The 24783-nt window shown below is 36.1% G+C and overlaps 1 protein-coding gene, 1 long non-coding RNA gene and 2 pseudogenes across 2 annotated transcripts; 3 read left to right on the top strand and 1 right to left on the bottom strand.

The window, feature by feature from the left end:
- The first annotated feature begins 397 nt into the window (after positions 1 to 397).
- On the top strand, positions 398 to 1236 carry LOC111198927. The gene has a single exon (XM_022688271.2). The coding sequence runs from the start codon at positions 554 to 556 to the stop codon at positions 1067 to 1069; it is 516 nt and encodes a 171-aa protein (XP_022543992.2). The 5' UTR covers positions 398 to 553; the 3' UTR covers positions 1070 to 1236.
- A 7513-nt stretch (positions 1237 to 8749) lies between these two features.
- LOC111198926 lies at positions 8750 to 9504 on the top strand. The gene is made up of 2 exons (XR_002653059.2): positions 8750 to 8959; positions 9052 to 9504. It is a non-coding gene; the product is annotated as an uncharacterized LOC111198926 (long non-coding RNA).
- Positions 9505 to 11576: 2072 nt separating this feature from the next.
- Positions 11577 to 15228, bottom strand: LOC106348797 (annotated as a pseudogene).
- A 370-nt stretch (positions 15229 to 15598) lies between these two features.
- Positions 15599 to 16961, top strand: LOC125575922 (annotated as a pseudogene).
- The last annotated feature ends 7822 nt before the right edge of the window (positions 16962 to 24783 follow it).

The following is a 24783-nucleotide window of genomic DNA, read 5'->3' as shown; positions in this document are numbered from 1 at the left end:
TAACATCACTTCGACTCCCCCCAACTCTCCAAGTTTATCACTATATAAACCACCTGAGAATTAGGTTTGTGTCTTTAATAGATCCGGATTTAAACCTTATCAGTTTACAAAAAAAGTTTATCACTATATATAGACCTTGCTACATGAATAAGAAACTAGTGAACATTAGTTGTTTAGATCTCTAAGCAGTGTATGGTTATTATTAACTCAAATTAGTTATGTGTGATTGGTGAAGGTCACCATCTTGTTATCTATTTAGTATTGTAGCTGGCTTACGTGCAATATGAGAGAAAACTACAAAACCATAAGCTAACAAAAAAAAAAAATATTAGAACAAGAAAAGGATATCCTTTAGGTAATGTATATAAATAAATAAAAAGACAAAAAGAAGAGTTTCAAATTGCAAGGTAAAAGACACGAGAGAGATCCTCTTAGAACGCATATTCCCAAACTTGCACAACATCTTAAACACATTAAAAGTACCAAAAGACAACTTCGAAAACCTCATCTCCTCAAAACACATACTTAACTCTTATCCAATAATATCGTCGTTATGGTGGCAGAAGCCATGAGAATCAAGGCAGAGGTGTACCACGGAGACAAGGCATGCAGAGAGATATTCGGCTCCCTTTTGTCCGAGATCGGTTTACCAAACCAGCTCCTAAGTAACCAGGAGATAGAAGAATGCGGATACGTGAAGGACACGGGTTTCGTGTGGCTAAAGCACAAGAAGAAGAAGAAAGACGATAAAAAGAGACATCAAGACTCGTTTAGATTCGATAACGTCATGGTGTGTTTCGAAGATGAAGTCACTGCTTATTTCCAGCCGAACACGATCAAGAAACTCACTGGGGTTAAGGCCAAGGAGTTCGTGGTCTGGATCTCGCTCGGTGAGATTCACGTAAACCGCCCCTCTGGTTTGATTACCTTCAAGACACAGGTCGGTTTGTTGTCTAAGTCGTTGCCTTTGTCTGTTTTTGAAGACGTTCAAGGTAAACATGATGTTATGGAGAAGCCTAAACAACAGGATCAACAAAAATTCAACGATCCCAAAATCTATTTGTACTAGTAGAAAAGAAAGTAAATGTATATATGTATCTTTAATTTTTATTCATATGTATTTACAAAAGAAAACTTGTAGAAAATGCAATATAAACATTTACATATAGAACCTAATTTCATGATATTATGGCCAGTGGCGGATGGAGGTGATGAAGTACAGGGGCATGTGCCCCCATCTAATTTTGAATTTTCTTCAGTAATTGCTTATAGTTTAACAAATGCACCCTAACCCTATAATTATTATATAATGAAACAAAATGATGTGCCCTTATCTAAATATGATCCTGCATCCGCCCCTGATTATGGCGTCTCAGAAATTATCTAGTCATCGGGAAAGAGAGCACCTTTCCGGTTACCCATTAGGAGATAAACTCTAAGTGATACCACAGATAAGAGCAATCCACAGTGGTAAAAAAGAAGCTTAAATTCCTGGTCTCACCGCAGCAGATAAGCTCTAAGCTCGAAACGGGATCGTAGAGATTCTGTGTTTAGGTTGTTGGGATTGTATTAAGCCCATGTTCAACTCTATATTCTCTGATTAGTACGATATTGTCCACTTTGGGTCTAATTGGCAAGTCCGCATGGATTTACTTTTGGTTTCCATCCCAAAAGGCCTCGTACTATTAGAGTTGGACATCTCTTTATATATTATACACTCATTGTCTAATTCTCCAATGTGGGACTTAGTTTGTTATCTCACATTCTCCCCCTCAAACTAAGGATCACATTCATCTCGTGTCCCACAACTGATCTCCAGGATCTTCTGACTCGATATCTGCTACACACCTCTCATTCCTAACTCATAGGATACCCATTCATCACTCAGTCATCATTCAAAGGGTATTTCGATCTTTCTTGCAGATTTCTCGTCAACCGCTTTGATACCAATTGTTGGGATTGTATTAAGCCCATGTCCAACTCTATATTCTCTGATTAGTACGATATTGTCCACTTTAGGCCTAATTGGCAAGTCCGCATAGATTTAATTTTGGTTTCCATCCCAAAAGGCCTCGTACTATTAGAGTTGGACATCTCTTTATATATTAGACACTCATTGTCTAATTCTCCAATGTGGGACTTAGTTTGTTATCTCACATAAGTTACCCACCCATCGATGGAATCAGTATAACAGGAATGTAGACAGAATCGGATTCAAATTTTCATATTGGCGAAAATGGATAAAAAGAAATTGAATCGCCGAGAGTTGAACAACAAAAGTATGATGGGGAAGAAGAACAGAGCATCTTCCCGCTTTGACTAATTTAGGCCCAAGGCCCATGAATGTTATCAACAAAGATGGATTGGAACTTTTATATACAACTGTGGTTCTTGAAACACTAATGTATTAAACGAAGATATGATTAATTTTCTTTTGGTAATAAGGCCAAACCTACACTTTCAATAAGAAATAGAAGAAAGATCCCATCAGGCCATCACTTCCGTACGAGTTCGAATTGGGTATTTCGGATTTTCGGTATAGAGGTGTAGAACCGGTTCGGGTATTTCTGTACTTCAGATCGGATCCGGATATTTTTAGTCCGGATTCGATTATTTAGGATCGGGTTCGAATATTTAGATTTTGAAAAAAAATTAAAATTTCATTTTTCAAGTTTATTGTGTTTAAAAATATAACTTTCAAACTGATTTTTTTTAATAGATTAAATGATTAATATATTTGGACATAACTGTAACATCCCGAGTTGTGATATATGGAAAGACTTAAGAGAATTGATTTGACTACCTATGTCACCAAAGTTAACTTACCTTTTTCGGAGCACATCCTGAAAGAACTCCAGAGTTAAGCGTGCTTGAGCTGGAATAATGTAAGGATGAGTGACCTATCGGGAAGTGATTCGCGATAGCATGTGAGTGAGGCCAAAGCATGGGAAAAGGTCGGGTGGTGATTGCAGGGTCAGTAAACAGTGATTTCGAGCCTTTGAAAATTAATTGACCGACCGTCAGACGGGATGGGCCTACGGGCCGAGAGAGCGGGCGTGGATGGCCCATTAGCCGTGGGCGGGTCGGGGCATTACAATAACATTTGAAAACTAAAAAGATACTAATTTTGTTATTGTTTTTAAGTTTCGAATGTAACTTTTGTTAATTCTTGAAACAAAAAACTTGATATGCATTTTAAGTGAGTAATAAATCATTTCCTCCGTAATTATATGTATTATATGCACTTAAAGTATGTGTAGTATCAATATAAATATTTTAAATAAAATGAAAGATATAAACTAAAAATATAAAGTTAGTAATACATATGTTCGGTTATCTTTTGATATCTATTCGAGTTCGGATATTATCCTTTCGGGTTTGGATATACAATCTCTTCTAATTCGCGGATTTCGGTTTGGGTTTTTTGGATCGGGTTCGGGTATCGGATAAAATGCTTTACCCCTATCACTTATCATTGTTGTAGGTTTATTATGAAATTCCAAAATTTCCTTTCGGTGCACTAAACCTTTTGTAATATCTCCAATTAGGTCATAATGTTTATATATAAAGGAAATAATTTATTGTGTACTTATAAACATTAATTTTTTACTATACCATTAACAATTTTTTTTAATATGTATATCAGTTGAGCTAGCCGGTTCCGAAAGAAACACACTTAGTGCTACAAAATAGATTTACTATCACATTATCTAATCCAAATTTAGAATACCTTCCAACTAATGATAAAGGATAACTGAATCGTTTGTTACCAAATTACCAAGTAAACTGTCTGCATCGAAACCCAAACTTAGACTTCCCACATGACTTTGTTTCAAGGGAAACTCAAACCCCAGAAAAAAATATTCTAGCACATTTTCAAGTTTCATCTACCACTTGACCACAGTCATACGGGCACAAAAATAGTAATTTCAGTTTCAACCAATTTTAAAAGGTTACACTAACCAATATGTTCTGTTAAATATCTAGATGGTCTCCACTTAACTTGTTAATTTAACGTAACTATGTCCTAGTCAGATCCGGTCCTGAGATAGCCCAAAAATAATTGGGTTGGAAGCACAAAAAAATTGAGGACTTGATGGTTTGAAATGTTTCTAAGAGGATTGAAACTTGGTATCTTTAGCATTACCACGACAAGTTTTAACCATCTGACCTACTAGAAATATTTTAAAAATGGCCGAAAATTTATATGTTTTCTTCAGGGCCGGAAACTTATGTTTCCATGGCTTCTGCCGAGGGCCGTTACTGGTCCTACTCCTAATGTTAGTTCTATATAGTTGTAAATTCCAAACTAGTAGTGCAGTTAGATAAGTAAAATTTTAGTAAGCGACAAGACCACACGGCTTCTGCCGAGGGCCGTTTCTTCAGGGCCGGAAACTTATGTGATACAACGATCTTAAGGATCGGATCATGATGCAGTCCGGGTCATGTGACTATCCGGATGCTAGGCTATACAGCCACTTAGATATGTATTAAGCCACACGGCTTTGTAATGTGATGCTTTAGATCACACGACCATATTAGTGATACAGCGATCTTAAAGATCGGTTCATGAGATATGCAAACAAGGTCACATGATCATTCAGATATGATGTCTCTCTAGACCATACGGTCATATATTGTGATGCCTTAAGCTTCACGGTATTTATGTGATACATCAATCCTAAGGATTGGATCATTATGCAATCCGGTTTCTATAACCATCCGGATGCTAGGCCACACGGCCTCTTAGATGTACACTAAGCCACACGACTTTCAACCAGTCAAGGGGACAAGGCCGCAAGTGTGTACAATGGCTATATACAATAGGGGATTATTAATCTAAATGTTTTCAATCCTATTGCATAGTTTCATATCTATTAGATTTACTAATTTTAAGGTTGATATTCAACTAGATTTTAGTATCAAGAAATCTAGCAACCTAACTCTCATTCAATAAAACTTTTAAAGTTTTAAGGTTTCAAGGCCTTAGGATCTTTAATTTCGAAATTAGGATTTTCAGTTTAAACAAGATTCAGATCCAAGTTTTAAAACAATCCTAATCACAGCTCTATGTGATCAATCAAAAACACTCGAGTTTCAAATCAAAATTAAAACCGATTTTCTAGTTAGGGTTTTATGGGATTTCGAATACTTTGATCTTTGATCAAGGGGATTTGATTTGAGATTCAAAAACCTTTAAGGCTCTGATTTTAATTGATCAATGGATCAATCTCTTTCTTAGGTTTAGATCGAACTTTTAGAGCTTCGATTTACTCATAGGGTATTGATCTATTATCCTATGGCTTTTAGTTTAGAGATTATCTTTTAGGGTTTCAATCTTTACAAAACAACCAGGTTCGATTCATGTTCTCAGAATTAGGATTACCTTTGTCTTGCAGATTGTAGAAACCGGACCTCCAAGATGGGCTGATAAACCTCGGACGCGAGCTGGACGGACGCTGCCTCCTATCGGGTCGCGAGTTGCTTCCTTTGCGAGCTGGTTGATTGGGAACTCGAGCTGCCTGTAATGTGAACGTGAGATGGCTCTGTTCTGAACAGGAAGCTGAAGTCGTCTAGGATCAGGAACGCCTTATGGCTGGAGCTGATCGAATGCTGACGAGCTGGAACGCGAGTTAGGACGAATTGGGGTCGTCGGGATTAGATCTTTGCACCAATTCCTCTCAGCTCATGAAACAAAACAAGGGGTATTAGATTACATGAACATCATAATCTAAACAATGTATTATCAAATAACTGTGTTATGATAAACTTATCTTTCACAAGATTTGAATTTGGATAGAAAATCTTGTTGGCTCGGATTAGGGTTCCAAGAACTTAAGTCGGCGCCGTGTATTGTTTCTGCGAGTGTGGGCGCGTCGGAGATCGGATCGACGAACGGTTTGCGCTGATGGCTTCGTCTCGGCAAGAGCTTCGATTTGATATGTGGCTCGTCGTCTGGTTCGTCGGGGTTGGAGAGATCGATTGATTTGAAGTTCCGCCTGATTTAGGGTTTATGAGTGACGGATTTTGTTTATGGTTTTGTCTCAGGGTCTGGAGACTATCGTGCTGATAACGTGTTGTAAAAGAAGGGTTTGAGACTGAATATTTCGTGTGTGTATTATTAATCATCAATGGGGGTTCCTTATATAAGAATTACAAGATAGAGATAAATGGAAAGAGTACTTATCCTAATCCTACATGAAATAGGAAATCTACTAAATACATAAAAGGAAAGATTACATCTACTAGGAAAATGAAAGAGTTTCCTTTTCTCTCTAAGCTTGTGGCCGCCTCTCTCTCTCCTGAAGTCGGCTCTCTCTCTCTCCTCTTGGACACGGCCGCGGTCGGGCCTGATCATGGCCGTTGGGCCTTCTTCTCTTCTTGTCTTGGTTAATGGCAATCCACACATGTTTTATAACAAAAAGTAGTGGTATTTCACTTGCGCCGGAGCTCCCACTTATTCTACACCTCTCAAGTCATTTCACAAAGTCGGACTAGAGTCAAGCTCAACAGGGTCTTCTTTCCCCGCTGATTCTGCCAAGCCCGCCAAAGAAAAAGGGACGTTTGGTCGGTTTGGGTCGTCGCTCCCGGTCGGCTGCTCCTTCTTCTGCACCACATGCGTATGTTGATCCAGAAGTTCTTACGGCTCAGCTGAAGGACAAGGATGATCGGATATCTGCGTTGGAGACCCAGATGGCAGCTCAACAGGCGGGCTATGAGACCCAGAAGAGGCTGAACGAGCAGATGATGGAGATGATGAAGAGGATGTACCCGAACGAGACGTTCCCGAACATTCAAGACCCGTAGTTTTTTTTTTTTCCAAAACTCTGAATGTTTTATTTAAATTTGAATATTATCTACTATTTTTTATTTTATGTTTTATTCAATTTTAATTTTAAATTTTAAAAATTTTAATTTTTAAAAATAAAATTAATTTTAAAAAAAAATAAATTTAAAAAAAAAAAAAAATTTTCAAAATTCCGAGGGAATGGAGTTCCTCGGAAGATTCCGAGGAACTTTCTCCCCTCGGCAAATTCCGACGAACTTTAAGTTCCTCGGAATTTTCCGAGGGAAAAAGTTCCTCGGAATTTTCCGAGAAACTCCACTTCCTCGGAATTTTCCGAGGGAAGAAAGTTCCTCGGAAAAGTCCGAGGAACATTTGTTCCTCGGTATTTTCCGATAATCATTCCGAGGAATATTTCGTCGAAACTTCCGAGGATTGGACCATCGGAATTCCCTCGGTATTTTCCGAGGAACCTTCCGACGAACTTCGTGTCCTCGGAGTTTCCTCGGAATTTTGTTTCCTCGGAATTCCGTCGGAATTTTCCGACGGAATTCCGAGGAAGTATGAAATTCCGAGGAGATGTTTCCGAGGACTTGTTTCGTCGGTATGTCTTCGGAATAGCGTTATTCCGACGACATACCGACGATTTTTTCCCTCAGTATCCCGATGTTTTCTTGTAGTGTATGTTTTCTTCAGGGCCGAAAACTTATGTTTCCATGGCTTCTGCCGAGGGCCGTTACTGGTCCTACTCCTAATGTTAGTTCTATATAGTTGTAAATTCCAAACTAGTAGTGCAGTTAGATAAGTAAAATTTTAGTAAGCGACAACTAAATAGGATTAGCAGAGATACGGAGTTATAACTTAGGATTCTTCCACCCATGAATTATTTTTGCCGTCTTGCTTCTTCTTGGGCCAACTTTATAATAAAATATTATATGTAGCCCTTACGTATACTGTATATACAAAATGTATAATCGTCTACGTATATACATTTACATACATGGAATAAACATATAAAATCACAATCATGTATACTTGTATAGTATAGATGCATGCATATAATGGCGATAAATTATTAAAGGGAGGGGAAAGTGTCGTTGAGGAGTAGGATTTTGTCGTAACTCGGTAACTTTGTCTCAATGATTTGTGTCTTTGGTCACATCAGTTTCCCTATCTTCCTCAGGCAACTTAAGTTGCTTCTTTACTTCTTCATTTTTTTTTGTCTCCCTTTTGCCATTTTCCATGCATATGTTATTTTAACTGATTGATCATATTTTCACATGCCTTTATCACGAGTATATGAAATACATTTTAATTGACATCTATGACAAAAACATTACGATAATCTTAATTAATAATCTCATGGCGCACGCGTGACTTCTCTTTGTCTGCAAGAGGACTCTCTACAAGAAGATTCATGCCAGATGATATGATGTTTTTGCACAGGTCCAAAATACTTTTAGATCTTGTCCGACATTTTCCGAAGATTTCGCTCTCTCATCAATGTTGACCATGTGTCCGACATTTTGGTGGTATCAAGTGTTTTATTTGCCATAACCTCTGACGCTTATTCAAATGAGCATGAATGATGATTTGAGACAAATATTTCTAGCAATGCACTTCAGATATATTAAGCCAAAACCTTAGTTGTTTTTTTTTATTTTAAGAAAAATTTCAATCCCAATGTAACACAAAGTGTAAAACAGATTTTTTGTTTGAATTAATTTAACATTCTTTCAAAACCTTAGTTGTTAAATGGGTCAGAAGATGATTTTAAGAAGAAAAGACTAGTAAATGAGTGTTAAAACACGATACATGATATAACTGGATATGATTATAATTTATAGGCGTAAGTTTTTCTTTTCAAATCTTTTTGTCAAACAAATGTGTGAAAACATACAATAATATAATCTTTTTTTTTTTTTGTAACTGAATATAATCTTTTTTTCCTTAAAGACAAACACGAAATTTTACATTATACATATATATTTATTTATACATGCATCTCTCTCTCTATATATATATATATATAGCTACGTCCGTGTGTGTAATTGACCATGTCTCTTTATAAAATGTATAATTCATGCAAAACACTCTCTATCTTTCTCACTCAAGTTATGGGTGTATTTGAAAGCTTTTCACGGATTGAAGAAGCATCAAAATGTCATGATCAAGGTATACACACACACACACACACACGATTAGTTAGTTAGTTAGTTATGTCTATCAATCTATCATTGACTTATGTAGTGGCATAATTTTTATAGGACAAAAAGGCTATTTCAAGAAGAAGAAGAAGGTGATTGTAACTTGTTCTTCTTCATGATGAAATCAACGACTCTATCTTATCCTGAGCTTCTTCTTTTTTTCTTATTAAGTATACTTCTACTGTTTTTTCTTGACCTTGTAAGACCTTTTCTCTACCCTTTTCTGTCTTCTTATTTTTCCATCTTCTTGGTTTCTCTGTTATGTCCAGTTTCTACATTAGTTGATGTCTCTGCTAAATCGATGAAGATTTTGTAGTAAACTCATAGGGTTCGTATTTTCTCTCCTTTATTTGTCCCTCTTGAGCTTCCTAAACTTCTCCACTAATCTCTTTTACTTTGTATTGTTTTAATTAAGAGATCTAGGAGTTTCTTATAAACACGTTCTAATGCAAAAAAATCACAATTGTAACATTAGTTCGATATTAAATTTGTTAATCCTTTTCATTTCACATATGTATTTGGGTTGTTTGTGGAGTTTTTGGTTCAAATTCAGATAGTGTGATCGCAATTACATAAGCGATTAACAGTTTTACTGCATACATGGAAACAATCTGAATTAAATAGCTTGGCTAGCGTAATATGCATGAGTAGTGTCGAGATGAGCTAAAAATGTAAAGAAAAAGTGAAAAACAGTCCGAGATACAAAAAGTGTGGAAGGAAGGTCTAGCGAAACCATCCGTTGAATAAAACACCAAAATAACCATATGTACCATTTCAGGTCAAATTTATATAATTTAATTGGGTTTTATCTGTTCTGTTTTTCTTTTCGGGGAGGGAGGGGGAGGAGATTTTCCATTTCTCGGTTATATAACAACTAAAACATATAAATTTGTTGTAATTCAACAAAAAATTTACTGTATGAATTTTATATAAGTGAAATACCCTAAATTGAAATTTATATTACTTTTCATATTTTGGGTACCCTTATATTTTTCATCCTAAACATCTACAAAATTAACTACGATTGGAATCGCATTAGACAAAATCAAACTATGTCTCCTAACTTCTCGACGGGTTATTATATCATTTAGTCAAGAATAACCATATGATTATACAAACGGCAATATAATGTTTTATTAACTATTGGGTAGCTAATAGTATATTTTTAGATATACTATACAGTCTATACTTTATAAGAGAGTTTCAGATAGGAAGACGACATCGGCTGGATGACGTGTTACAGTGTGAGGAAGGTATTTTCTGGATAGTGGTGGGATCATCCGTACAATAATGGTGTTCCATTAAAAATTCAGAATAAAAAAAGGAGGAAAACTCACTATTTACTGGGGCTCTTCGATCCAAATATCAGTTCGATTTTTTTGGTTTTTCGGTATTTTAGTTTATAAAAAATAGCTACCATATTTAAACCATATTTAATTTAGTTTTGTTTGGTTTTGTATATCGTTGTTTTTTATTTATTCAGTTTTATACCAAAAACCATTAATATATCTATGTTTTATAATATTTTATGAATTTTTTTACTATATATCGGTTTTAATATAACATGAAAATGTTTTGGTTTTTAAATAAACTATTCTTAGTTTTACTATTTAAAATAATTAGTAAACATATTAAGTGAATAGTAATAGTTTTTATGGAACAAAAATAAAAATATAGTAATCTATAAAATTTTAAAATAACTAAATATTAGCACACATATTTGTCAACAAAAAAATAAAAATTATGTTTTATTTAATTTGATAAAAATGAAAAAAATAACTTTTAAGTTAAAACAAAATATTAAATAACTAAAATCAACATTTTAAGTATGAATATCATATCAATAAAATAAATTATGTATATATAATTTACATATAATTATACTACTATATTTTAGTTGATCAGGTTTATTCGGTTTGATCGGTTTATATACCAAACCATATCTATATACTGCAGTTTCTAAAAATAATATCCATTCGGTTTTATCAAATCCAAAGCACTTTCTCTATTTTGGTTCGGTTCAATTTTAATTGGTTCAGCGGACTGAACACTCCAACTATTCACCAAGGTACTCATTAATAATCGTTTGCACGCGTTAATGGTGGAATTTTCATCACTAACCAAATATTGTAATGAATAACTAAGTTAATAATTATTACATTCTCCCAAGGATAATAATAGTCCCCATGATGGCACCTTAAAACTAAGACTTTCACCACTAAGACATTGCCACATGGAGATACGATGATAAAAACAAAAAGCAAAATTTGGATTGTCTACTTTTGAACCCTAAGCCTTTCACACATCTAGGCCCCCTTTTCCCATATACAGGTCCCATGGACATCAAGACCTGCTTCCTAAAAGCATCATCAATTAGATATTTGGGTTATCCATTTTTCTCATGTATCATGCCAAAGTCATTATAATATACTCCATAATTTTTGTTTGCCTCTGTGACATATACTGAGTTAGTTAAGTTGTATGAAACATGGTGGAACCAATTATGCATGGTTTGATTCCTTGGGAAAACATATATAATGAAATGAGCTTTGTCATGCTTCCATGAAGGAAATCCGCAAATACTTTATAGTTTCAGAAAACCTTTCAAGTAAATGCACAAAAGATAAAAGGAGACTTAGTTAGTACTTTGATTCCATTTTTTTTTTAATTATCAGCATAATTATAATGAAGTATCAAAATCCCAAAGAAACACGAACCAATCAAAATCACTCCAAAAATATATAGGAAACCCTCCTTTTTCAAATATAAGTTTTTTCCTTTAATACCAATTCCTTTCACACACTAGTTAATCCACTTCACTATTCTTTTTCTTTATAGATAATTATTTTGTCTATTCAGAAGCTTCCATTGTTGAGGAGCTGCTGTTGTTGTTGCTGTAAGAGCCAAAAGTCTTCATCACTTCCAATGTTCCAGAAACTGTCCGAATAAGAAGGTATCATTCCAATAATATTTTCAAACAAATTAGGATAACTCTGCTCCTGCATCGCCCCTAAACCTCCGTTTAAAAATCCACTTTTATCATCCAGGTAGTTTTGCGATGGCAACATGATTTGTGGACCCACCAAACTCTGAACCGGATCAAAACTAGTTTCAATCTGTCCCACTTCACTGCCTATGTTATACTCCGTCAAACCAGACGCCGGAGACACTGTAACGCTGGAAGTTCCCGACGTGACGTAACCATTAGGGTTGCTCGTTAAACCCAAATGGTCTATGTTGGTATTGTTGTTGTTGGCTCCTCCGTCGTATGACGTGATCAAGAACTGATCTGTGGTTGTGGTGACGCAAGACTTGGCAGCAGAACCAGTAGTGGATGAAGCGGAGGCGGCTTGGATCCGCTCTACGAGACGAGGCATCCAAAGATACCTCATGGTGTCTTTAAACTGTTGACTATTCACGTCGCATCTAAGCTGTTTTGCATGCTTTTGCACACGTGTTCTCCAGTAGTTTTTAATCTCGTTATCTGTTCTTCCTGGTAAATATTGTGCAATCGTAGACCATCTGAAATCACAAGAAAAAATATTGTATTAGTGACTAAAATTGTGAGGAAATTCTTGTTTGGTAGAAAAAACCAATCTTCCAATCCTTGTAAGCAGAAAATAAAATGAATTGATGACAAAAGACGCGACGTGGTCTTACTATATATATGATAATCAATCTTTGTGACCGAATTCTTGTAAATACAATTGATCTAGGACTTGTTTTACATTAGAAAAGTACCTATTGCCCCAACGGGAGTGAAGTTCAAGAATTAAGAGTTGTTCTTCAAGGGTTATGTTTCCACGGCGGACGTCTGGCCGGAGATAGTTCAACCACCGTAATCTACAGCTTTTTCCGGTTCTTTTGAGACCTGTTTAAAATCGGAAGATACTATTGCTTAGGCATATTCATCATTTTTCATACGCAAGAAACTCATCATAATGATCATATTTTGTAAGTTTTCGAATAATATGGACCGTTGCTATGATGCAAATTGTAAAAAGGGTATTTTCTCCAGCAAACTTTCTGTCATTGCGTTAGTGCTCTTCCCCTATAGATGTTAATCATTTATTAGCATTAGTTTTTTTTTTTAATACGCGAATATAGTTAATTTATCCAAAAACCTAGAGTTTGGTTAAATTATTGAATCCATACTGAGATTCGAAAATACTTATAACTGATTCCCCATTACTCATTAGGCACTTTTCATTTGTGCACACAACGTAAACCTCTTTCTTTCTTTTTTTGGAACTCCAAGTCTCCAACGTAAACCTCATTTACTTGAAATTTCGAAGCAATTGATTTATTTATCAGCACAAAAATGGAGTAGCGAATTGGTTCAAAAACACACATGGAGATCGAGATATAACAAGAAAATAACAAAACGTAACAATAAATTTAATAAGCTTATGCAACTTGTGATAGTTTAGCTTTTTATTAATTTTTAATTAGGAACACATTCATACACGCGGATGAATATGTTAATCTGAATGTTTATACGTGTAATAGTAGATGGTAGTGTATCATACCGGCGCAACGAGCTAGAGAGTTCCATCGGCCTTCTCCAAGAGTGGAAATGTAATTGCTGAGCTTGAAATCTTCCTCAACCGTCCATGGACCTCTCCTTAGGTCCATTTCGTCATCCACGTTGTTCTCGAAGTCCCCCATGTTCTTGTTGATCTCTAAGCTTCTTTTGCCTTCCATATTGAAACAGAGAGACCCACAAAGAGAAATTCAGAGAAGAGATCGAGACTTTGTACCTTTTCTCTGTTTGTCTTAACTGAGAGAGAAACACTTTTTGTTGGAGTTATGTGTAGAGAGAGAAGGGGTGTATCCACAGGGAAAGATGCAGAAGTTGATTGGTTTTTATAGATGAATAAAAAATAATAATATCTTTTAAAGAAAAGCTTGCTTCTTTAAACTATTTGCAACATGTGGAAAGAAGGCATAAGCGGCCGCAATATAAGAATTTTGTTTCCAATAATATTATTATAAAACAAGAATTTCATAATATGATCCCAATTATTCAAGTACACACGTTAATATTATTGTTTTTTCAACTTCTATACAAAATACATAAGCAAAAATATTTTTCCCATTTTAGTTGATCAACCCGTGTTTTTAAGAGTGCATTAAACCATAAATCAAGAAATGTTGATGATCTTATTGAACCGCGTTGCTAGGGAGTGTTCATCATCAGGATCTTTGTAGATTAGAGATCAGATACCACATGATTATAGTTTGATAGACTTAGCAAGTAATTTATACTTGGAGTTACAAATTCGTCAACATTAAACTATATATGCTGCTAAATAATTCGTTCCCAAACAGGTTATATGATGCTCCTTGTTTTAGATTTATGTTTTGTTCTCATGCTTTTGGTAGCTAATTTTTAGATAGCACATACATATAGAATCTTCTAAAACGCTTATTTCACATGTTATCGTTGTTAGAAACCTAGAATATACATTGGAAATAAGAAGATACCTAAAAACAATGTATTTGGGACACTGAAATATTTATTTTGTTTATGCTTGTTTTGAGTTGCATCTAACATTAAAATAATTTTTAGAAATTGGAAGCTAATAAAAGTATGATATCAGATTCCAAGGCTATTCAAGTGGAGAATGTTTTGGATTCAAAAGTAAAATTCATTTCGAAATGAGTCAGAAACAAAAATGATTATGATATATAAAAGAATTATTAAAAAAAATACTCTGAATACTATATATGAAGATATAGACAATCTACTACATATTACCAGCTAATGTTGAGATAAACACCCGATAAATTTCAATGTAATTTTTGTGTTAGTTAAATAGACAGAACCAGTCCTTGATGGAACTTGAAGAATCTTGTGCTTCCGGCCGCCAGAGAACATCTTATTTAACGGTGTTAAAAAAATTTAACAGAAAGTTCTTAATAGCATTAGCAGTTTGGGTATTTTGTATGTCACAAAGGTTTAGCCTTAAGGGTTTGATTCCCTTTGAAAAAGTAGGCCACATCCTTTTATTTTTGTTTCTAGCCATATATTTACTAGGACGTGCTCGGTAGATAGATAACAGTACTCTAGTTCGTGAGAAGAAAACACTCTAGGAAAAAAAAGAAACAATAACATAATAAACCTTAATTATAACAAGTATATATGTTAACCATCTAACAAAATTAAATGATGGCAACTCCAATCAGGGAGACTAGAAAATGTAGTTTTATGATGTTGATCTTTAGATTTCGTCACCGAAGATCTTGATCATAATCGAAATCAGACAACATTTTTTGAATAACAAACTACGTAAAGAGTTTTGCACACAAAAAAAAAACTATGTAAAATAGTAGTAAAATATCTAAGTTTGACTCGGTCTCTCTTTTTTTCAATCACCCAACGCGTTATCCTAATGAACAAATGTTAAGAATGCCGTAAATTGAACATTAGTTAGAGGATCGTGGTATGGATTGAAAAATGTCCTTCAGATTTATTAGTGTACTTAAGTAGCACTTACTTCGGCACTAGAGCTTTAAATTAAAGGTTCACACTTGACTTCCCTGCGTGTGCCTCGCATGTTGAATAAGTTGAATAACTTGTATTTTATACGATTTAACCCTTAGAGCAACATTATCGACACTTCTTAGGCCCATATCTTAGTGTTTTCTGGTCGAAAATTAAATCAAAAACACTTAAAAAGAATACAAACGGATCTTAATTAAGAAGTTTTAGGCTTGGTCCTTAAGTGCTATGTGGCAGCAGGCGATTGGGTGAGCAGAATCCGGCGAAGCTCGTGGCGGAGACGAAGAGCACGATGCTGAGGGAGACGCGAGAAGATCCGCAGAAGGCGTCTTCTTCAACGTCACAGCAACCTTCCTCTGACAAGAAACCCGAAGATGCTGAGATCAAGCCCCAGGTTCGTGTATTTTATTTGGATAAGTGATGAATGAACAGTAAAGCTTCCACCTTTCTCTCAGATCATTCAAGGGTTTGATCTTGAATTGACTCAATGATTCAATTTTGATCAGGATCCGGATCATGGTGTTTCTCCAAAGTATCCGGGTTCGTATCCGGGTCTTGTTCCCGGGTCGAATCCTGGGCAGTACGATGAACAGACGAACCGTGGAGCTGGTGTTTATGCGGTTCTTGTACATGTGGCTGGTCTTCCTTTAAACTATCTCATTCCTCTCACTTACCATGTTCCCATGTAAGTGTACTTTCCATTAGATACTCTTTGACTAGTGTAATGGAGAAGAATCGTATTTGTTGGTTGAATTGTTCTAGCTAGGAAAAACTGTGTAAAGTTGATCCCTTTAGGCTCAAATCACCGGTGATATTGCTTTTGAGATGACTTAGTGCTAGAAAGGTGTAGGCTTTGTATTGTACTTCCCCTTCCTTACTTACTCTTGAGTAGTGTAATGGAGGAATCGTATTTAGGTTCAAATCACTGGTGGAGTTGCTTTTGAGATGACTTTGTGGTAGAAAGCTGTAGGCTTGATGATGAATCTTTTTTTGGGTTGATGGTTTTTATCTTCTTTTGGGTTGATGGTTTAGGACTAGACCAAGCAAAGAGACTGAGGCTGGGGGAGAGAACCAAGCGCAAGGTGGTCAAGTTCAGTAGCAGCAGCAACAACATGCAGGTCAAAGGCAAGTGGTGGTACGGAGATTTGAGATTGCGTTTCAGCTTGACATATTGCTAATACTCAAGCTTGCTGCTGTTATCTATTTGTTCAACCAAGATGGATCAAGACAACGGCTAGCTGTTCTTGTGATTTTTGCCACCATTATCTACTTGTAAGCCTCCCCATTGATCCTTAACGTGTTGGTAAATATTTTGAAATTGGGTGTTTGGAAACTTTTGACAGATACCAAACTGGAGCCTTTGCATCTTTTATACCTAAGAACCTTCGAAAAGTTCCATTGATAATGTTGTATTTTACTTAAGTATCTTAGAAAACTTCTTAGACTAAAAATAATAATTAAAAATTCTAAGATGTTTGCTAAGAGTTGCCATTGATAATGTTGCTCTTATAGTTTTAATTTATTTTTTCCAGTTTTAACTAAGTTACCAATAATATAAGAGAAACTGTTTGAAATATACTAAATTAAATTTCATATTCCAAAAACACATTTAATCAAAAATATCATAACATTTGGATTTAAAGTTTAATGATCATTTTTTTAAGATTTAGTATTTAAGAGTGGATTAAATTTATAAACTTCTATAAATAATTCTATAACATTTATGAATGATTTAAACCCATTAATTTTGTCTTTTTCATAATAAATTTAATGCTACGTGAAAAGGATTATCATTTAAAACTAAATTAAAAAGTGGTATCAAATTTAAGATAAAGTTAGAATTCCTATCTAATATAATGAGTATATCATTTTCACGAGTTTTTTTTTTTATGTTTTACTTACGTTTTGTACTTCTACTATTTTCCATCCTCATAAAAATCTTAATTCGTCCACATTTTTTTTTTGTGTAGCCCACATTTATGCAGATGTGCATTTAAATATTTTAGGACAATATTTTTTTGGTAAAATACTAAAATATTTTAGGACAATATTTTCTTGGGCAAATCTCCAAAATAACACTTTTCTAAGTTTATATCACAAAAATAGCACTCAAAAACTAAAATGACCAAAATAGCTTTTTATCCTTTGAAAAATTTAAATTTTTTTATTTTTCAAAATTTGAAATCTTATCCCCAAAACCTCACTTCTCAACTCTAAACCCTAAAACCTAAACTCTAAACCCTAAACCCTAAACTCTAAATCCTAAACCCCACCCCTTGAGTGCTATTTTTGTGATTTTTGGCCTTGAGTGCTAGTTTGGGAACAAAAACTTGATTTAGTGCTATTTTGGTCTTTTTCTCTATTTTCTTTTGGTAAAAGACTTTTAGGACAATAATAACGTTTAAGTAATATTTTTCTGAAACTAACCACATTACAAAATATTAAATCATCATTGCAGTATACATCTTTGAGATAAAGGTAAAAAAGATTCAGTAACCAACAATAGATTATGATGGCAGAGTTTTGGCTTTTGGGTAGCTGCAACCGGTATTGTCGGAGATAAGATGTTAACTAATATACGTAACCGCAATTATCACATCAGTAGTGGTTAACAATTTAACAAAAAATATTAATGTTACTTTATAAGATAACCATGAAATATTACCAAAAAAAGAAAAACACCATAAGTGACATAAGTAAGAAGATGACTACACTAGGTGAATGGTAATTCAAGAAAATTTCTTTCTATCACATTTCATTCTCTTCCTTGCACATGTTATTAAATATATAATGTATCTATAAACAAAAATGTGCATCGCAACTTTGCACTAATTCGGGCCAAGTCCAACCAAGATATATGGTCTAATAATCAACACGTACACACAACCAAAAAATATGGAGTCCTTATTAATCACTTTTATTTAATTGATTGATATTGAGAATTTTCTTTTCCCAGAAGTCTCTAATAATGATTGTTACAAACGACACTAATCTTAAATCTTAATAATATATTCTAATTTTAAATTATGAAAGCTAAACGCGTATTCTTTTGCGAAGCTTCCAACCTCTTTATTTATTCTGAAGAATCGCATTTGCAAACTATCCTGTTAAAGTATCATTTGTAGGAAAAATTCTCTAAATAATATAAGATAAAAGTCACTTTCAGAACTCAGATATCCCTTACACAGGACGAACGGCATTATTCGAGCATTCTCCAAACTTGGCACTTGGCAGGAGAATGGTTTTATATTTACAGCCACAATTAATGGTTAAGAAAGCAGTAAATTTTAAAATTTTGTTGTCAAAAGATAAAGATCATCCGTAAATTGGAAGTAAGAAAAATCTTGAAAGAGTCTTCAACTCTATATATATGGTTAAATATCAAACACGTAAACTTTAGAAATAATATTGATGTTTTGACAGACGATTAATCTTGTTAGATATATCATGCACCATTGTGACGTTCGGATTTTAGGATATGTAGAAAAGACTTTCCCGTCTTATGAACCGATGAAATTATCCCCTTTAAGTACTTTACCAACTTTGAAATGAAACCATCTTGGCAAGTTAATTATGCACTTTGTACGGCTAACCTTAACTCTCACTAGGTACAATTCTCGTCTTGCTTACCATGTCGAGAACTACATGCATAGCTTAGTTTAAAGCGAAACAAATTCATTTGAATCTAAATATTCATATTGATCACATCTGAGTCTCTAGCACGTGCCACGTGGCCACGTATAACTTTGATCATCTTTTTCTTCGAAACTTCAATTCCATTTGGTGGGTGATGAACATCATAATCTGATTTATGAAAACTATCTTTTAGCATATATTATGTGTATGTGGTTTCATGTAAGTTATGTGATTGAAACATTAAACGATGTATGTGCCAAATTATACGTGTGGGCATCATTAGTAGGAACATTTGCAAAGGAACCATTTAGAACAAAACACATTAGATATACATTTGCATGTTGTGCTTTTAAAATATAAGGAATAAACGATGGGAACATATCTACATGATGAAAAGAGAAGTGAAAATAGAGAAAGCTGCAACAATACTGCTTTCAAAAAAATTTAGCCGGCAAAAGTATAACTTTAAATATAGAATAACGAATTAAAAAAAAAACTATTTTAGTTGATTTACAAGATTGAATCAGTTTTTTTTTTGGTTTTGATTATAGCATTTTCATTACCATTTACCACTGGGTAAATATACATTTGATATGGTAACAAACTTAAGGTAACAGATTCATGTATGATTTTAAAATATCATCATGTCCACATTGAATTAATATAGCTTTATATTGTTAGCTCCAGGAAAGGAGCTGGTTCAATGCAAAACAGAGCATGTGATACATGGCTCGCTCGGTATGCGAGATACCGGTTCAAAGTAGGTATGAGTTGATGACGTGGAGACATCGGCTTACAAGATCTTTGCTGTGGTGATAAGCTTGAGAAGATCTGCTGTTAGCGTAATATTAGGAGATGAGAATATTATGTAACAGAGTATATAACGGTGACTAGATAGGAGATTTAGGTCACGGTTTTTAGAGATTGAAAAGAGCAAGTGTAAGAGGCTGTTCTACACTGGCTCGCGTGAGAACAATTGGTGAAGTTCGATCACCAGTTGAGTAGTTGGATAGATTAAGAATTGGTCCGTAACAAGTCAGTGTTGACGTTGTATAAGTCGGATTAGACAGGTCTTGTAAGATTGTCTAAGAGATTCTTAATAAAACAAGTTATGTGATTGAAACGTGTTCAGTTCTTATACTTTGGTATCCATTTGATCTTTCATTTGGTATCAGAGCGGGTCTCCTCTGTGGACTCAAGTAGTCTACTCACAGGTTGAGATCCTGCGATCATCATGGAAACCATGAAAGAACTGGTTGCATTGCAAAAACCGATCATGCTAGATGAGGGAAACTTTGGACACTGGAAAGCTAGGATGCGACACATCATCAGAGGCATTGACGAAGATGCTTGGACTGCGGTTGAGCAAGGATGGTCAGCACCCACCATGATCATGGATGATAAGTCTAAAGAACCCTTACCCAAGGAGAAATGGACAGACTCTGATAAAGCTGCTTCAAAATTTAACTCTAAAGCCCTCACCACAATCTTCTCCGCTGTAGATCTTGATCAATTCAAGATAATTCAAGGTTGTGAATCTGCCAAGGAAGCATGGGATACTCTGATCAATCATTTTGAAGGGAATACTAGCGTTAGATGTACCAGGATTGATCATCTAGCCTCAAAATTTGAAAACCTACGCATGGAGGATGATGAATCAATTGGAAGCTTCATTTCAAAGATCAGTTTTATATCTAATGAAGCATCTGTGCTTGGCAAGAAGTACAATGAAAAGAAACTTATGAAGAAACTTCTGAGATGTCTTCCAGCTCGATTTGAAGCCTATAAAGCTGTCCTGAAGATTGCTGTCAACACTGACGAGATGAAGTTCGATCAACTAGCAGGGATTCTGAAGGTACATGATCTCGAGCGAGTGTAAGAAAGTCCTAAAAGTCAGAAGGGGATTGCATTTTCGGCTGACACACAGGAAGTCGATCGAGTCAAGCGAATTGAGGACAACATGGTCCTCATGGCTAAGAATTTCAACAAGGTGATTAAGAGAGTTGAAAAAGGACAGAGTAGGTCAAACAACAGATTTCAGAACAGAGACAGTGAACGAACCTCTAACCAGAATTCAAGGAATGATTCAGGTCGAGGAGATCGCAGAAAGGACCTACAATGCCATGAATGTGAAGGGTATGGTCACTATCGCAATGAATGTCCTCTGACAAAGAGAAAGGAGTTAAAATGTATTGAGTGCAAAGGATATGGTCACACCAGAAGTGAATGCCCCAACAACCTCAAAAAGGACAAGTCTCTTATCTGTTTCAGCGACACTGAGTCAGAAAGTGATGAGGATAACGATGAATTGCTCCTAAACTTTGTAGCATTAGTCAGCAAAGACGACAAACCATAAACCATCTCAAGCTCAGATTCGGAGTCAGATACTGAACAAGATGTGGACGAGGTATCTACAGACATCAAAACAGAATATCGAGTTCTATTTGACAAATTCACTGAACTGAGTTTAGAGAATTTACAACTGATTAAGGATAGAGCTATGTTAAAGGCTCAAGTAAACATTCTGGAGCTGGAACAACCTGAAACAAAAATCAGTCAGACCTCGACTGAATTAGTCGAAGAGAAGAAGAACGACCTGTCTGCCCTTGAGAAAACTGTCTCCAACCAAGCTTACAATCTGAAGAATCTGGAAATCAGATACGATCAAACTCAACACTTACTGAGTGAAGAAATGGAGGAGAGTCGGTTATTGCAACGAGAACTCAGTGACAACTACAAGAAGTTGAGAATGCTCAATACAGGCTCCAGCACTCTGGACCGCATTCTGAATCAAGGGCAGTCCCCCGCAATCAACCGAGGCCTCGGATATCAAGGAACTACATCTCAGACTGATGATCACACAAAAGGCATCAAATTTGTGAAGAGCTCACAGCAGTCTGCACCAACTGATCATCAGGTACCTGTACCATCCAAAGCTGATGGAAGAGATCAAACTCAGAGAAAGGTAACTCCTCGACAGTATGGATGTATGTTTTGCTGCAAACCAGGACACATGGCTACAAACTGCTACTTTCGCAGACGTCAACATCAACGGACATGGTCACTGAACAAATGCTTTCTTGAACCAACCAAAGTAGGATGTGTGTGGATAGCCAAGACTGATCTTTATCCAAACTATGGAAACAGAGTTCCCATCAAAATCAACTCTGTAGAAGAATGTGCCGAAGCGCTAGTCAGTACTCAAAGGGAAGGCAAAGCCATCATGTGCAACTTAGCGTTCATGCAAGACTGGGTCTCAACTGAAGAAGAATCAATGTCACATTCAGATTGTGATATGTCACTCTCCGATGATGATGACAGTAGCGAAGAACTCTCATGCACGTTCAACTCACAATCCACAGTGGCTGGAGTCGCTTACACCTCCACTGACAACTCCGTGACTACTGAAGTTCCATGGTACTTTGACAGTGGTTGCTCGAGACACATGACCGGAACACTGAGTTGCTTGGATAAAGTGGAATACATCAAAGGAGGAAAGGTCACATTTGGTGATGGTGGCTATGGAAAAATCCGAGGTGTTGGAAACACTAACAGAGCAGACTTACCTAAACTCATAAACGTGTACTTTGTGGATGGACTGAAAGCAAATCTCATAAGTGTGAGCCAACTTTGCGATGAAGGACTTCAAGTCATCTTTGATAAGAAGGAGTGTCGTGCAGTTAACGAAAAGGGAACCATAGTCTTGGTGGGGTTTCGATCAGAAAATAACTGCTACATGTGGAAACCTTCAAACCAATGCATGTCAGCTAAAGAATCTCAAAGTGATCTCTGGCACAAGAAACTAGGACACATGAACACTAATGGCCTATCCAGATTGGTACGCGCAGAGGTAGTAAGAGGAGTGCCAATGCTCGAAGATACCTCAGACAGCATATGTGGAGCGTGTTGCAAAGGTAAACAAATCAAGGTTCAACACAAGCAGGTATCTCAGATTAACTCTAAACAAGTTTGTGAACTCATCCATATGGATCTTATGGGTCCGATAACTCCTAACAGTGTTGCTGGAAAGCAATATATCTTTGTTCTTGTTGATGACTTTTCCAGGTTCACTTGGGTTAGGTTCCTGAAACACAAGACAGATGCAATTGAGAGCTTTCGAATTCTGGCGCTACAACTCAAACAAGAGAAAGGTGGCATAGTACAAATTCGAAGTGATCATGGAGGTGAGTTTCAGAACAAGGACTTTGACACATTCTGCCAGAGTCAAGGCATTCAACACCAGTATGCAGCACCAAGGACTCCTCAACAAAATGGGATTGTAGAACGAAAAAATCGAACCCTTCAAGAAATGGCAAGAGCCATGCTCGCCGGAAACAACGTTCCATCTGGATTCTGGGCTGAAGCTGTTAACACTGCGTGCTACATCATCAATAGGGTGTACGTGAAACCAAAGACGAAGACAACACCGTATGAAATCTTCAAAGGAAAGACTCCTAACCTGAGCTTCTGTCATGTCTTTGGTTGCTTGTGTTACATCTTGAATGACAAAGACAACCTAGGCAAGTTCGATGCCAAGAGTGACGTGGGAATGTTTCTTGGGTACTCTACAAACAGCTCAGCCTTTCGGGTGTACAATTCAAGGACTAAGCTGATAGATGACAAAGTCAACATGGTGTTTGATGATCGAATGGGATTTTATCAGACTGATGCAGCTCAAAGAAATGTGTGTGTCACACCTGATGCAGCAAGTGACAGTAATCCCATTACTGTAACAACACCTGACGAAACCCCTGAGATTGACGATCAGATCCTACCTTCCTCAGTTACGGTTCATAAAAATCACTCTCCAGAGGATGTCATTGGAGGAGTACTTGATGATAGAGTAACTCGCAAGAAACAAATTGACTTCAAGGGGATGGTCAAACTCGCATGCTTTCTGGTAGAGATGGTGAGAACAGACTGTTTTATCTCACAAATTGAACCAAGGAACATTCAAGAAGCATTGGATGATGAATTCTGGACCGCATCAATGCATGAGGAAATGGACCAGTTCATCAGACTTCAAGTCTGGGACTTAGTACCAAGGCCAACAGATGCAAATGTGATTGGTACGAAATGGCTGCACAAGAACAAAACTGATGAGAATGGGAATGTTGTCAGAAACAAGTCAAGGCTAGTAGCACAGGGCTACTCCCAGATTGAAGGCATTGATTTTGATGAGACATTTGCCCCTGTGGCACGACTCGAGGCCATACACCTATTGTTCGGCATTGCCTGCAAACTGAGAATCAAGCTGTACCAAATGGATGTTAAAAGCGCTTTTCTAAATGGAGTACTCCAGGAAGAAGTGTACGTAACACAGCCTAAAGGATTTGAGGACCCTCACTTCCCGAATCATGTGTACAAACTGAAAAAAGCACTTTATGGCCTGAAGCAAGCTCCTAGGGCATGGTATGAGCGACTAACTCAATTCCTGACCGAGACTGGTTTTAAGAGAGGAGGGGTTGACAAGACATTGTTCATCCAGGAAATAGACTCACATATTCTGGTAATCCAAGTATACGTCGATGATATTATATTTGGGAGCACATCCAAGTACCTTGTCAAGGAGTTTGTGAAAACCATGACTAAGAAATTCGAGATGAGCATGGTAGGTGAGTTAACATACTTTCTTCGTCTACAAATCAAGC

This window comes from Brassica napus, chromosome A6, assembly GCF_020379485.1.
Source record: "Brassica napus cultivar Da-Ae chromosome A6, Da-Ae, whole genome shotgun sequence".
Lineage (NCBI taxonomy): Eukaryota > Viridiplantae > Streptophyta > Magnoliopsida > Brassicales > Brassicaceae > Brassica > Brassica napus.
This window is presented reverse-complemented; position numbering and strand designations above follow the sequence as displayed.